The 15,941-nt window shown below is 37.7% G+C and overlaps 1 protein-coding gene across 4 annotated transcripts in view; it reads left to right on the plus strand.

Moving 5' to 3' along the window:
- The window catches only part of LOC135214489 (6-phosphogluconate dehydrogenase, decarboxylating-like), a 59,265-nt gene that overhangs the window by 21,398 nt on the left and 21,926 nt on the right, over positions 1-15,941 (plus strand). The window contains exons 1-2 of one of the 4 annotated variants that reach the window (XM_064248852.1): positions 3,501-3,650; positions 11,232-11,468. The exons of 1 other annotated variant lie outside the window; for it this stretch is intronic. In XM_064248852.1, the coding sequence (XP_064104922.1) occupies positions 3,565-3,650; positions 11,232-11,468 (323 nt within the window). In that variant the 5' untranslated portion in view covers positions 3,501-3,564. Of the gene's footprint in view, positions 1-3,500; positions 3,651-11,231; positions 11,469-15,941 lie in introns of those variants that run through there. 2 more of the 4 variants (XM_064248853.1, XM_064248855.1) reach the window with 2 other exon arrangements.

Genomic DNA, 15,941 nt, shown 5'->3' on the forward strand with positions numbered 1-15,941 from the left:
TTTAGGTAGGTAGGTTACAAATTCTACTGAATTATGATACTTTGAATTATAAAGACTTTGAAAAAATTCCGTATGTAGGTAAGCTACGAGTCCCAAAAAAATTCCGTAAGTAGGTAGGCTACGAGTTCTACTGAATTATAATACGTTGAATTATAAAGACTGAAAAAATTCTGTAAGTAGGTAAGCTACGAGTTCCACTGAATTATAATACATTGAATTATAAAGACTGAAAAAATTCTGTAAGTAGGTAGGCTACGAGTTCCACTGAATTATGACATTAAAAAATGCCTTAAGTAGGTAGACTACGAGTTCCATTGAATTATATGGCATTGAAAAGATTATATATCTAATTAGGCTAAGGTTTCTGCTGAATTATATGACATTGGCTGTTGGTAAACAGTAATATAGAGTAATTATTTTAGCAGTTAAAGATAAATAGATAATTCCTCCTTTTGAAATGTAGTCTGGGTCGTCTTTATTCTTGCAAAATGTGTAAAGAAAATTATGTATAAATCCTTAAGACTGGGGCATATTGACAATTTAAAAAAAACGAAATTATAGCCCAATTAAGGTAGATGATTATTATTTCAGATTAATTACACTAGAAAGAGAGAGTTGCAGAGGTCGGTTACTATGTCATTGTTAATTTGTGTATTGGAGCAATGTTGCTGTATTGTTTTTTGGTAATATTATTATTATGATGATGATGATGTTATTATTATGCTAAAGAGGTCTACCGCTATATATTTTTGGATAACCATCTTCAGCTCCAGACACTTGATTATTATTATTGTTGTTATTATTATGGACTGATATAGTCATTTATCAACAGATTTGACAGCTGTCACGTCCTATATCCCCCCAACTCCGTTTCCAGTGATTGGACCAGAAAGCAGCAGTGGTGTTCTATATATCACCTGCACCTAGAAATTTCTCGCTTTGGTGAACCCGAGTGATCTCTTGGGCGGGGTCTCTCTCTCTCTCTCTCTCTCTCTCTCTCTCTCTCTCTCTCTCTCTCTCTCTCCAGTGGAGCTCTTCTTTCGAGTAAGGAGGGTGGGTTGGTCCTGGTTTTAGGGGGGAGGGTGTTGAAAGGGGGATATTAAAATTGTAGGTGGGAGCAAGAAGCGAGCAAGAGAGTAGGGGAAAGTTTTGTGTTGAAGGTTGTTGAATTATATATTTAAGAGGGTGGGTGGGCTTTGGGGGGGTTGGAGGGATGAATTAGAATTAGGTGGTTTCTTTTGTGGGTGGGGGAGTGAGGTGGAGGGGAAAGGGGTGGTGCTACCTCAGGGTTGGCACTTGGGCCTTTTGAGAAAAGTTTCCCCCTGTTCCAGTGACTATCAGGCTTCGGTGCCTAAGAGTTCTGTGTTTTTGTTTGTGCGTCTCAGTTCTGTGTTTTATCATTATTTATTTATTTATTTATTTATCGCTGGAGTGTTGTACTCCTTGTGGCCGTGCTTTTCGTTATTTTTGTTCCCTCTTTCGTTTTTATTGATGGAGTGTTGTCGTGCTCGCGTTATTTCCTGATATTTTTTTTTTTTCTGACCGTTTTCGTTCATTTATTGAACCCCCCTTTTTTTTTTTTTTTTTTTTTTTTTTTTTTTTTTTTACTTTATTACTCTTCAAAAATTTAGTTTGCTTTTTGAATGATTTTAAAAGATGGTTGTTCTCGAGTTAGGTGCGTGTGTTCAATGTCCCTTTATATGTGAATGACTCCTATAGATGTAAACATTGCAGTTCCCCAGCTGGTATTTGGGATGAGTTTGCCAAACCCATGCCTCTCATCACATCCTGCAACCTACCACAGTCGACTAGATACCAGGTACTTGCTTTCTTACGAAGGTCGAAAGAGAGACAATGGATATTTTAGGAAATCGTGTTAAGTCAGTCTCCTCTGTTTGTGTGAGGTTAGCATCGTGGATGAACTCCCAGTGCAGAAAATTTCCCGATTTTAGACTGCCTATCCTGTACAGATTCACGTACGGGGTTAGTGCCGTCAGTGCACTACATGTGGTGCGATGTAGGCACTACTTAGGTTATTTGTAGCGGCCTTCCTTGGCCCGTATCTGCTGCAGCTCCTTACATCCCTCCTACTGTACCTCCGTTCATATTCTCTCTCTTCCATTTTATACTGTCCTCAACCCTCTCCTAACAATTGGTTGGTAGTGCAACTGTGAAAGGTTTTCCTCCTGTTACACCTTTCAAATCTCCTTTATTGTCAGTTTCTGTTTCAGTGTTGAATGACGTTAGAGGTCCCAGCACTTGGCTTTTCGCCTAAATTCTTTATTCCTTCTTTCCTTAGGATTTTCATCACCTCATTTTCCTCCATTCTTCCCTCATAACCAAACCATGTCAGAACACTGTTCCATCCTCACATAAGCTGATCTCATTGCCAATTCTCTTGCTTTGATCCACATTTCTGGCACTTTCATTTCTTCTTATGTCACGTAGTCAAAGCAAACAGTTCCTCCCAACGTCTGCAAGTTTGATTATTTCAATTTCACAAGGTATCCCCACTTGATATCTATTAAGGAGAATTGGCTCAACACTACTGCTATACATTCTTGCCTTGACTTTCATAGATAGTTCGTTTTTCTTCCCAGTTTTTGTAAACATCTTGAGCCATGTTTATTTCATTTCTCTTGGTACCCCACTTTATATCCATAAAGGAGAGTTGGCTCAACAGCACTGCCATTCATTCCTACCTCTTCTTCCATAGATAATCCATGTTTCTTCCTAATTTTTGTATTAACTGATAATTCCTCTCCTTTGCATATTGTGCACCTCGTGACCTGTCTGAGAATTGTTTTGAATCTAGCAACAGTTAGGAGAACTTCAATTTCTTCCTGAACTTTTGACAATTTGTATTGTAAAGAACTGCTTTTTTCTAACTCCCTCCCCCCCCCCCCCCACCCCCCGCCTCCCCCACCCCTGCTTTCTTCCTCCCATTTTCTCTTCCAATTCTGGGGTAGGAGAGAAACTTGCATTGTATCAGTAAAAAGAATTCATTTATCGAAGTGATCTAAATATTTTATTGGAGCAATGATTTTTTAATGTTGTGTGATCTCCAACATCGACTCTGAAAGTGAAAGTATCGTGACAGGGCACCTTCTACGAGATATTGTCTGCTGTTTGCTTGTGCGTGCGTGTGTGCGTGCTTGCGCGCGAGTGAGTGAGTGGGTGTGAGAGGCCAAGGAAGAAATCCTTATCGTGTTGTTCGTCCCCGATAATAGATGAATAATTCTTGAGACTCAGGCGAAATCCTTATTTGCCAACGTAACCAAGAATATTGACTTGTGGTGGTGCCACCGTCATGAGTGATGGTGGGTTTGGGTGTCTCAGGATTTGGGACCAGGGGTGGGCTACCTGGTGAGTAATGGTAGATTTTGGGAGGGCGAGGGGGGGGAGGGGGACGCCTGAAGGGTGGGGTGTGGGCCAATAACAAAAGGTCTTCGCGCCGAGCGAATTATCGATAGATTCCACGGGAGTAGAAATGTAGAACAAGCAGCGTTTCTGGTTCGGGTTCGTCGTCTCCACCACCAGTGTCCTTTCGCGTCTCGTCCTGCGATGGCCAATGACGTCTCCGCGGAGGACGACAACACCCTCCTGCCAGGGGAGGTCATGGACGACGTTCACGAGTGGCAGTACGATTGGTACGTGGCCTGGAATGCCGTGGCACTCAGTGGAATGCAGTTGGCACTCCGTGGAAAGAGTGTTGGGGGCGTTGCTTGCAGTCTTAGTAGCGTCGTGTGTGGCTGAGAGAGTGTGTCAGTGTGTTGTGCTTCGTATGCTTTTGTTTTTGTGTATTTTTTGGGGGGAGGGGGCCGTTCAGGATATATACAAATCATTGTCCCACTTCCGTGCGTCCGTTGAAGGCCACTAGGACGAAATATTCGCTGATAGTTCTGAGATATACCACCGGAGATTCGTTGTTGTTAAGTGAACAGTACTCGATTATTAAGTGAACAGTACTCGCGAATTCATGCGTATTTTAATTTTATATGGCATTGAATATTCGAGAGTTCGAATGAAATAAGTGATGGGATTAAGCTTTTAAGTTGGTGTGCGACTGAATTATCAAGGCCCGATTTCATAAGAGAGGTTTGCCTTAAAGACATCGAAAATCGTACAAAAAATAAGTCGATAAAACAAATAAACAAGTCATGAGAAGCGTTAAAAGTTTAACTTCTGAAAACCGACATTACTGTCCAAAATTCCTGCTCGCTCATCGTGACTCAGCCTCGTTACAACTATCGTATTTCACCAGCAAAACATCTGTTGTGAAAATACTTATTTTTAGGTAGAATACCGTGCAGAAGGCTATCATTATCATATGTCTGTCTCACAGAGATATATGATTTTTATAATTAACTTTTTTAACAGTTATTATGTCTGTATTGCTTTTCTTTCGTATGTGATGCTTTGTTGATGTCAGTACCAATGGGAGAATTGTCATAGCTGACTTAATTTCGGGAATTTTTTTTCACAAATTAAACTTACGAATTTATACGTGTCTTTGAAGCTGTAGTAATGAATTTGAGACTTTCAAAGGATAGAGAATGTATGTGTATCTTTGATTCTTTAGTAATGAATTTGTATCTTTTAAAAGCTCAAGAATGAAATTAATCATTTTCTGAAGCCTTCTCATTGTAAAAGGAATTTTTACTCTTCTTTAATAATGAATTTTAATTTCCGGAATAGCAAGAATTAAAACAAGCTTGAAACTTCATTTTCTGAGTTCCATCGAGTTCAAGACCATTTGAACTCGTTGAGTTCAAGACAATTTGATTGCATCGAGTTCAAGACAATTTGATTGCATCGAGTTCAAGACAATTTGATTGCATCGAGTTCAAGACAATTTGAACTCATTGAGTTCCAAGACAATTTGAACGCCTCGAGTGCAAGACCATTTGAACGCATCGAGTTCAAGACCATTTGAACTCGTTGAGTTCAAGACAATTTGATTGCATCGAGTTCAAGACAATTTGAATGCATAGAGTTGAAGACAATTTGAACGCGCCTTGAACAGTGAATTTCACTTTTACGTTACGTTGAAGTATTGTCGATTTGGCAATACATCTTTGTAGCACTTTAGTGAACATTAAACAAATTTATGCCATTAGGGCACCCCCCCCCCCCCCCCCCCCCCCCCCCCCCCCGCCCCCGAATAATGATAAGTTTGACATTTAAGTTAACGCGATTCAGTCGATACCGTCTTCCTAGAATTGCTTACGTAGTCAAATCTTCGTAAGGCACTCGGCTGGTATAGTGTAAATAATTGAACACTTTGTACGTAGTCGTATGTGCAGTTTCATAGGAGAATTTTATATAAAGATGCATTTTAATACAAAAATGAGCTCTCTCTCTCTCTCTCTCTCTCTCTCTCTCTCTCTCTCTCTCTCTCTCTCTCTCTAACTGTACTTAAGTGAATACGTATCGGCTTCATAGGAAAATTTTTATCAAGGGGCAAGATAATTAAAGATTGAGTCTCTCTCTCTCTCTCTCTCTCTCTCTCTCTCTCTCTCTCTCTCTCTCTCTCTCTCTCTCTCTGTATGTATGTTTGTATGTATGTGAGTGTGCGTAGCTTTCTACGTGATAATAGATAATGATGATGATGAAAGAAGCTGGTTACGGTCGCTAAGACGAAAGTTGGCGGCGTCTAAAAGAACCACTCTCTAGTCTTAAAGTTTGCACATGCGCACAGCACCGTCTCGCTCTTCCTTTGGTCAAACAATTATGAATTATTCCCCTGGTGGACACAGCGAAGTTGCAGTGCATTACTATCCTGATGCTATTCTTATTGCATTTTGATACATTTTTATCTGTATGTCTATTTATTCATTTATTTTAAATTTTTTTGACAAGTGGGATCTCTTCTTTCTGCATTTTCACGTTACAACCTTTTACGTCGTCCTAATGAACGCCATAATATTCTGTGGAAGGTTAAATTTAAAAGTCAGTGGACCCTGTGGTGGGCTTGTTCCATATGAATAGGGTTCCTCTAATATTAATAATAATAATAATATATGGTGGACGAAGACTTTCCTTTATACAGGTTTTATTGAAAGTAATGGCGATTTCAGCTGCGTTTGTTTTGTATGGAAGTTTGTCTGTTCTTCTTATTCTGACTTCTCTTCTGTACTCAAGTTGACTATTAAAATGCCAAATGGGGGATTCATGTCAGAAGCGCGGTATTTGTCAAATTGGAAATATTGTACAAAATGCAGCAAAAATTGGATCTTATGCCTAATTGACACAAGATATAAATGACCCATTCTAATTTCCCCTTGCTCAGGGGCGTCTGCTCCTCTCTCTCTCTCTCTCTCTCTCTCTCTCTCTCTCTCTCTCTCTCTCTCTCTCTCTCTGTGAGCAAGAGGAATCCAGAATGAGCCATTTAGTATCTTTTGTCGATTAGGCTTAAGATCCAATTTGGACTGCATTTTGTGCAATATATTCAATTTGACATACCACGTTTTTTACTTGAATCCCCCGTTTGGCGTTTTAATAGTCAACTTGAATACAGAGGAAAAGTCGGTGATAAGAAAAATAGAGAAACTCCTATACAAAATAAATGCGTCTGTAATAGCCATTATTTTCAATAAAACCTGTAATAATAATAATAATAAGAATAATTAATAATAAAATAAACTAATTAATAATAATAATAAAATAAAAATAATAATAATATATTGGAAGGAGACCCTCTTTCAAACAAGTCTTATTGAAAGATATTGCTGCATCAGCTGCATTCAACTTGTAAATAGTCTTCTCTATTTTTCTAATAATAGCTTTCTCTCTGCTACTACAACTGGCGAGTATTGCGCCGATATTACTCATCAGGAGCAGTCAATTTCAGGGATAATAATTGTCACAAATTTATTTATTTGTTACAGTAAATGAACAAATAGGTCAAAATATAAGTTAATATATTGGCCAACGTTTCTCTCGGTATCATCCGAGTATGATCACGGCAGTGGATCGGAGCAGACTGTTGTTGCTGTCAAGATCTACTCAATATATAGCCAGTTGTAATAGCAGAGAGAAAGCTATTATTAGAAAAATAGAGAAGACTATTTACAAGTTGAATGCAGCTGATGCAGCAATATCTTTCAATAATAATAATAATAATAATAATAATAATAATAATAATAATAATATAATAATAATAATAATTAGAAAAATCCTCATATTAGCACGAGTCTTCAAATGGAGAAACAAAATCCACAGTTATGTAAATGTACATATATTTCAGTTTAAAAACAGCAAGATAGCTTTCTGGGAATCTGTACGCGTTCTCCAATAATAATAATAAATAATAATAATAATAATAATAATAATAATAATAATAATAATAATAATAATAATAATAATAATAATAATAATAATAACAAAGCACTACACCCAAGAGCAAATACGGACAGACTATACATAACACGAAAAGGAGGAGGGAGAGGACTACGTCAACATCGAGAACAGAACACTGGGGCAATATCTGAAAACCAGTGAAGACGAGTGGCTCAAGAGTGCATGGGAAGAAGGACTGATAAAAGTAGACGAAGACCCAGAAATTTACAGAGACAGGAGAATGACAAATAGAACAGAGGACTGGCACAACAAACCAATGCACGGACAATACATTAGACAGACTAAAGAACTGCCAGCGATGACACATGTCAATGGTTACAGAGGGGAGAGCTAAAGAAGGAAACTGAAGGAATGATAACAGCGGCACAAGATCAGGCCCTAAGAACCAGATATTTCAAAGAACGATAGATGGAAACAACATATCTCCCATATGTAGAAAGTGCAATACGAAAAATAACCATAAACCACATAGCAATCGAATGTCCGGCACTTGCACAGAACCAGTACAAAAAGAGGCATGATTCAGTGGCAAAAGCCCTCCACTGGAGCCTGTGTAAGAAACACCAGCAACCTTACCGTAATAAGTGTACGAGCACCAACCTGAAGGAGTGATAGAAAACGATCAGGCAAAGATCCTCTGGGACTATGGTATCAGAAGAACAGATAGAGTGATACGTGCAAACAGACCAGACGTGACGTTGATTGACAAAATCAAGAAGAAAGTAGCACTCATTGATGTCGCAATACCATGGGACACCAGAGTTGGAGCGAAAGAGAAAAAAGGGAAAAAATGGATCAATAAAAAAAAAAAAAAAATCAAGACCTGAAAATAGAAAATAAGGATATGGGATATGCAGTGGAAATCGTACCCATAATCATAGGAACACTAGGCACGATCCCAAGATCCCTGAAAAGGAATCTGGAAAAACTAGAGACTGAAGTAGCCCTCCGGACTCACGCAGAAGTGTGTGCTCCTGGACACAGCACACAGTTAGAAAAGTGATGGACTCCTAAGGAGGCAGGATGCAACCCGGAACCCTACACTGTAAATACCACCCAGTCGAATAGGATGACTGTGATAAAAAAAAAAAAAAATAAAAAAAAAATAAAATAATATGATGTGTTACTACACCGACTGACTGCTGTGCTCTGATACTCAGCAGAAAACTAAAACATTTCTTGAGAGAGAGAGAGAGAGAGAGAGAGGAGAAAGGAGAGAGTCTGAGAGAGAGAGGAGAGAAGAAACACTCACCAACAGGGAACAGGCTAATAAAACAAGAAAAAGTCAATTATACCCCCCCCCCCCCCGAAAAAAGAGGAATTTACACAGACCACAGATACTAATCTGTCCTAGGAAACCAGCCAGTGGACAACCTCATTTTAAATTGAGTATCCTTTTACTACTGTGCCGTCCGCGCTCAGTAAATCTCACTCCACTAGCGTAGTATAGCTCTCTCCTTACGGACAAGGACGAGACGAGAGATGATGTTTAATGGATCAGGATTTTGTATTGAATTAACTGTATTTTTTTTTAAAGGGCATTGGCGTTTTTCTTACGGTACTCGAATCGATGGCATTATTCGGTTGAGGGAAGTGGTTCACAGGTAAGGAAATGATGGACTTTTTAAATACTCGTCATAAAAAGCTCTTTTTGGTTGTGAATAAAAACGGGGGATATTATATATATATATCTCTATATATATATATATATATAGAATATTATATATATATATACATATATATATATATATATATATATATTATATATACTATATATATATATATACCTATATATATATATATATTTAATATATATGTGTGTGTGTGTGTGTGTGTGTGTAGGGTGTCCATAAAATCCAGTACCATTACAAGTATTTATTGTTCAGAATGGTACTGGGACTTTATGGACACCCTGTATTGTACACTTTTGCTCTGCCGTTCTGCAAGCATAGTGACTAATATTCGCGTTTATGCAGAGTATTATCCATCACTTTTTATTCCTCTTCATGAATGTGGGACAGTCCCTTGATAGCCAAGGCTAATACTACTGCTCTCATATTTATAAACAAGTGAAGTTACTTGAAGTTAACGGAATATCTGGGTCATTCTTCACTTTAGCTTTCTTGGGGTCGGTAATTCTGGATTCTATCGATTTGCGGCAAAAGCTGGAGAGAGAGAGAGAGAGAGAGAGAGAGAGAGAGAGAGAGAGAGAGAGAGAGAGAGAGAGAGATTTATGACGGGAATGGGGGAATGTTTTGAATAAACACCAAGGGTTTTTGTAAGAAGGATTAGAAATCGATAAAGGTTTCAGATAGAATTGCTTGGAATAAAAAACAATTTTTATTTTGATAGAGAGAGAGAGAGAGAGAGAGAGAGAGAGAGAGAGAGAGAGAGAGAAGGCTTAAAAATCTATCAAGATTTCAAAGTGAGAATTGTGAAAAAAAAGAGTATTTATTTTTATTCAGTTAGTATGCAATAACGATGATAATGACACAATATTTTAATTTCAATACTGAAAGTTTAAGTCTCATCGTTTTCATCGTTGTCAAAGTTAAAACAAGATTAGGCAAAGTTTCTTTCAACTTACCATTAGATATTCATTTCTTAAATACTTTAATGTTGCAAAGTGATTGTAAGAATTACCTTGATTTATCCCTATGAATATTCCACTAAAATTTTGGAAAGAAGGGAATTGGAAAGAGAGAGAAAGAGAGATGTAGAAATATTTCAGAAGGGAAAATCTCATCGAGCACTTTTAGAGGTCGACTTTCAAGGCTGGACCTTACCAAGGTCTTCTTAATTGTGCTCACAAGGTGTTCATTACGAAATGGGTGTCTTGCCTTTCTCACCCTCCCTCTCCTCCCTCTCCTCCTCCCCTCCTCCCCTCCCCAATGTAAAAGGTAAGAGGTAGAAGGCTATGCATGAGTCATACATAAATATACGTATGTATATATACACATTTATTTTTATATATATATATATATATACAGTATATATATATATATATATATATATATATATCTATAAACACAAGATGAGGGAATGAAGTATTGACTGAATGGTGCTCTCATGTATCAGAAGGGTAGATGTGCTTGTGGTGAGGCATCTGTGAGGGTATAGATTACAAGAAATTCTGAAGGTTTTGATAGAGGGAGTTCGTCTTTGATTTAAGGGTTGGGGGAAATATTATTATTATTATTATTATATTATTATTATTATTATTATTATTATTATTATTATTATTATTATTATTAGAACTTCTTGCAAACATTCGATGGCAAACTCATGCAATCCTCTTGAACTTTAGACGGTTAATGAGAGAATGTTCTGGCAAACTCGAGTGCGATTTCCAAGCGACCCTCGTGAACTTTTGCATGCAAATGAAACTGACGTTTGGGTGACAAACTTAAATTTTTTTCCGGATCCTCGGCATACTTTTTGTTGGTCGTCCAGCGAGTGCTATAACTTCGTTTGTGGATGAAAGCAAGTTTCCCTTCGTTTCCCAATCGACGTAAAGTTGCCCCTCGTGCATGAGCAAGTGCGAAAAGAAAAAAAAAGAGCTCTAGATGTGGAGACAATGCGCAGTCGGATTGTGATTTGGGATTATGGCGCCATCAAAGTGAAGGATCCGGGTTTTATTTTATTTTATTTTGTGTGTGTGTGTGTGAAATGAATCTAGTAGTGAGAAAGTTGTTCAGCAATGTGTAGTATAGCGTATAAGTATTACAGTGCACAGTTCACATACTATATTATGGTATACACACATGTATGATTTCAGCTCACCTTGTGAAATATAAACTGGCGCATTTCATAGATAAAAAAAAAGTGCTTTTTGTTGTGAGTAACATTTTTGCCCCGCATTCTTGAAGGGCATCCCTGAAGAAGAGAATAGAAAAGAGACAAAATAAAGGCGGACAACGGGAATCTCCAGTCTTGAAGGACCTCAAGACACTTCCCTCGTCAACTGCTCTGAGCGAGCTGTTGGTGTGTGGCCGCTTGTGCGTTGCCATCCAGGACATGCGCGCTTGGCTCTCGTCACTGTGCAGTATGGGTAACGTGCCTTGCAAGACGCTCAAGACGATGGCATTGGGCAGGGTTGATCCTGTGTAAGTAGTTTGTTTGAGGCGTTTGACTGTTAGGTACTCTGGGTACTCCACTCCAAGTGGGTTGATATGAATTTATGAGTTGTCAATTTGGGACTCTGTCCTGTGTAAGTAGTTCCAGGTGTTTCACTAGATTACGTCCAGTACTCTATATACTCAATCCAAGTTGCACTCCAAGTTGGTGAAAATGAAATGGCGATTGGTAAAGCTGGGATTCCCATTATGCCCACATGCAGGTTGAAAATGGGCACGATTACCATGTAGAAGGTTGGTCCTGTGTAAATAGTTCAAGGTATTTCTCTGTTCAGTACTGTAGGCACTCCACTGAAAGTGAGTGGAGATGAATTGGTGGGTGGTCACGTTACACAGGTCAAAACTAACGCCTCAGTGGCGTGATCGGTATGGTCTTGGCCTGCCACCTCGGTGGCCATGAGTTCGATTCTTGGGCATTTCACTGAGAGGTAAGAGGTGTGTATTTCTGGTGATAGAAGTTCACTCTCGTGGTTCGGAAGTCACATACAGCTGTTAGTCCCGTTGCTGAATGACTGCTGGTTCCATGCAACGTAAAAACACCATACAAACAACACAGGTCAAAACTAGCATGATTCCCACGTGCAGGGCTGGACCTTTGTAAATAGTTTGAGTGTTTGACTATGTTTAGCAATTGAAATGAGATGTAAGATTGCGTGGTCATGTTGCAAACCAGAGTAAGTAGTTTTTTACTCCACTCCAAGTAGGTTAATATGAATTGGTAAGTGGTTATGTAGGGACTTTATGATGCCCGTGTGCAAGAATGAACCTCTGTAAATGATTTGGAGTATTTTAATTATCTTTAGCAATCTGAGTAGGTTATAAGTTTTCAATTGGTCATGTTGGGACCCGTATGTTACCTACACAGAAGGTTAAATTTGTGTATGTAGTTTGAGGCGTATGAGCATGTATAGCACACTAAATTTATTATTTTAACATGTATATGCAGATGGTCAAGTTGACTCACTTTGATATTAATAAGGAGGAGGGTTGACCCTCTGTAAGTTGCTTTAAGTGTTTAGAAGGTTGATTTTTTGTAACCAGTTTGAGGTATTGGGCTACTTGTGACACTATAAGTAGGTCATACTCATTCTTTGGCAGAGGGCCAGGTTAGCACTATGGTGACCATGAGGAGGGTTGAACATTGGTAAGTAATCTGAGATATTTATTTTTGATGGCGTTCTGAATCGGTCATATGGCATTCATTGAAAAATGTTGGAGACGACACTGCAAATTGGCCCTAATGTGGCACAGAGGAATTGAGGAATTGAACAGTAGGTCATATTTTACGTTGACCTCTTTCTCAAGTTAAATTTTCTTATAGCATGTGTCGCTTTTGAGTGTGGTAGGTGTTTTCTTCTTACAACTTACTTTGAATGGGGTCAGTTATGCGGCATCACTTATTTGGGCTCACTTAGCCTTGTGCTTGGTATTCTAGATGTATGTTAAAAATCAGTGGAACTTTGAGAGGCTGACAGCATAAAGTGGTGTAGGTTAATTCAAGGTTGTTCTTGAGTTGCTCTGGAAATCCGAATAAGTTGGGTGATGCTGCCAATAATAATAATTATTTTTATTATTCAGAAGATGAGCCTGACTTATATGGAACAAGCCCAAAGGAGCCATTGACTTGAATTTCAAGCCTACAAAGAATATTATGGTTTAATCGAAATAAGTAATAGAAGGTAATGGGAAATACAGAAAGAGGAGGCTAGCCCAAGGAAGATTTGTGATGCCTTTGGTTATGAATGTAGCACTTTTCAATTACTTGACAGTTCCACATATCCCTGTGACCTATAGGAATGAACTTGGGTTATGCATGGTGTCATTATTGTTACACGAGAATAAAGATTGTACTGCTGTCTAGCACTTCAGGTGTATTCATTTCGTTCTTTAAGTTAACACTGCAGTTTCTTGGTGTTTATTTGAATTTACTCGGTCCAAATTTCATTCTGACCGGAAATATGTTATACTATAAAGAGCCTGTTATTTAGATCACAATCACATGTTAGTAAGTATATACACATGTATATATGGCATGAAATTTACAGTTGTTAGCACACGAAAGTGCACCCCTTTATTGAGACATTGTCACGACATCAGAGTACATCTAATTGTTCATTTTATTCATCAAGAATCTTTAGAAAGCAAAACAGCATCGTCCCACAAATGCAGCCAGCATGAATGTCGAGCTGTGGTCTCCTGTAATTAATAAAATTTCTGGTAATTTTTAACTGGGTAATTGATGTCAGCGTCACTAGAACAATTACCATTGTTAAGCTCCCATGTCACTTTTAGTTATTTTAATTACCTCCGCGGTTGGGAGAATATTATAGACAGGCAGTGCATAAACTGCAACTGTTTTTAAGGTAGTATCAAGTGGCAAAGAAGCAAATCATTATTATTTATTACCCAACGTTATACAGAAATCAGAGGCTAGTTTGAACGCGTGATTTTGGGTCGTTAAATCGTCCACTTACTGATCGATATTTTTGTGTCATAGGAACGTGAAAGTTCTGAACCAAATCTCATTAAGAAACTTCAGGAATAATTTCTTAAATGGTTTAGTAAATATTTATTTTTTCCTATATTACGACTCTTTACACTATTATTCATTCTCATTGTCATAGATCTTAATTAATGCATGAACCGAGATAGAGTTTGACCTCCAGATGTCCTTAAGGATACTTATAGATGGTCTACTTCTATTAATGTTGCTGAATCCCAAAGGTTATTGGTTTTGCTATTGGAGATTCATGTCCTCAGAATATACTCCTATAACCATTATTTTCTCAAAGGATTTGGGGTGGGGGGGGGGGGGGGGGGGGGAGGGGCAGGAAGACAGTCGATATCCACAGAAGGTATTGGATGTCTGGCCTCTGATTGGATGTGATGCATTTTGATAGTGAGTAAATGCTACACCTAAAATACTATACAGTATAAGTGATTTTCCATAAATGCCAACCTGTTTTTACTGTCTCGTAGCATTTTTCTGACTTAATCCTCCTGTGTATATCTATGTTTATCTTCTTTCCTTCGTGGCTTATACCTTTATTTATGCATTTATCACGTTCCAAAATTTCGTGATTCAGTTATACTCATATATAATACACACATACATACATATATATATATATATATATATATATATATATATATATATATATATGTATGTATATATATATGTATATATATATATATATATATATATATATATATATACACATACACACACATATATATATATATATATATATATATATATATATATATATATGGATATATGTATGTATATATATATATATATATATATATATATATATATATGTATATATATGTATATATATATATATATATATATATATATATATATATATATATATATATATATATATATATATATATATGTGTATATATATATATATATATATGTATATATATATATTATATCTATATATATATTTGCCTATATTCACCTGAGACTCAACTTGAAGAAGGTTATACGAATGGTGTGAGAACTATATTCGCCTGGTTCATAATATTCGACACCGGACGCTGATGTATATGTTATTGTACACCGGAAACGAGGTTGCATGAGAATGTTTGACGGAGATAATTATGACTGACACCCCTCTCTCTCTCTCTCTCTCTCTCTCTCTCTCTCTCTCTCTCTCTCTCTCTCTCTCTCTCTCTCCAAGGTGAAGGTGTCATGTTTTTGTTGCGTCTTGAAACAATAACACTTTTTTTTTATTAATATCTTATCGGATTAGGATTTTCTTCGTGTTTTGTCAACGGCAGCAGTAGTTGTTGTTGCCCTGAAATATATATATGTTTTAGAAATAAACTTTCGAACTTTCTTGCAGTTGGAACTTCAAAAGTTCAAACAAAGATGTAATTCACTACCCTAATGCTATTCCCCTTGCATTTTAATACGTTTTAGTTCCTCGTTGGACGAGTTGTTTTAATCGCTCGCCTACCGATTCGGTAGTCCCGAGTTCGATGTCCCGCTCTGCCAACGTGGGATCAGAGAAATTTGTTTCTGATGATCAGAAATTAATTTCTCGATATTATGTGGTTCGAATCCCACAATGAGCTGCAGGTCCCGTTGCTAGGTAACCAATTGGTTCGTAGCCACGTAAAAAAAAAAATATCCAATCCTTCGGGCCAGCCCTAGGAGAGCTGTTCATCAGGCCATTGGTGTGGTTAAACTAAGATTTACTTTTTTTTTTTTTAAATAATAACATATACCTGGGAATAATGGAAGGAGGGGATATAAAACACCAAGAGATGAAGGACACGATCAGGAAAGAATATATGCAGAGACTCAAGGCGATACTCGAGTCATAACTCAACGCCGGAAATATGATAAAGCCATAAACACATTAGCAGTGCCAGTAATCAGATACAGCGCAGGAATAGTGGAATGACCGAAGGCAGAACTTCGCAGCA

This window comes from Macrobrachium nipponense, chromosome 45, assembly GCF_015104395.2.
Source record: "Macrobrachium nipponense isolate FS-2020 chromosome 45, ASM1510439v2, whole genome shotgun sequence".
Lineage (NCBI taxonomy): Eukaryota > Metazoa > Arthropoda > Malacostraca > Decapoda > Palaemonidae > Macrobrachium > Macrobrachium nipponense.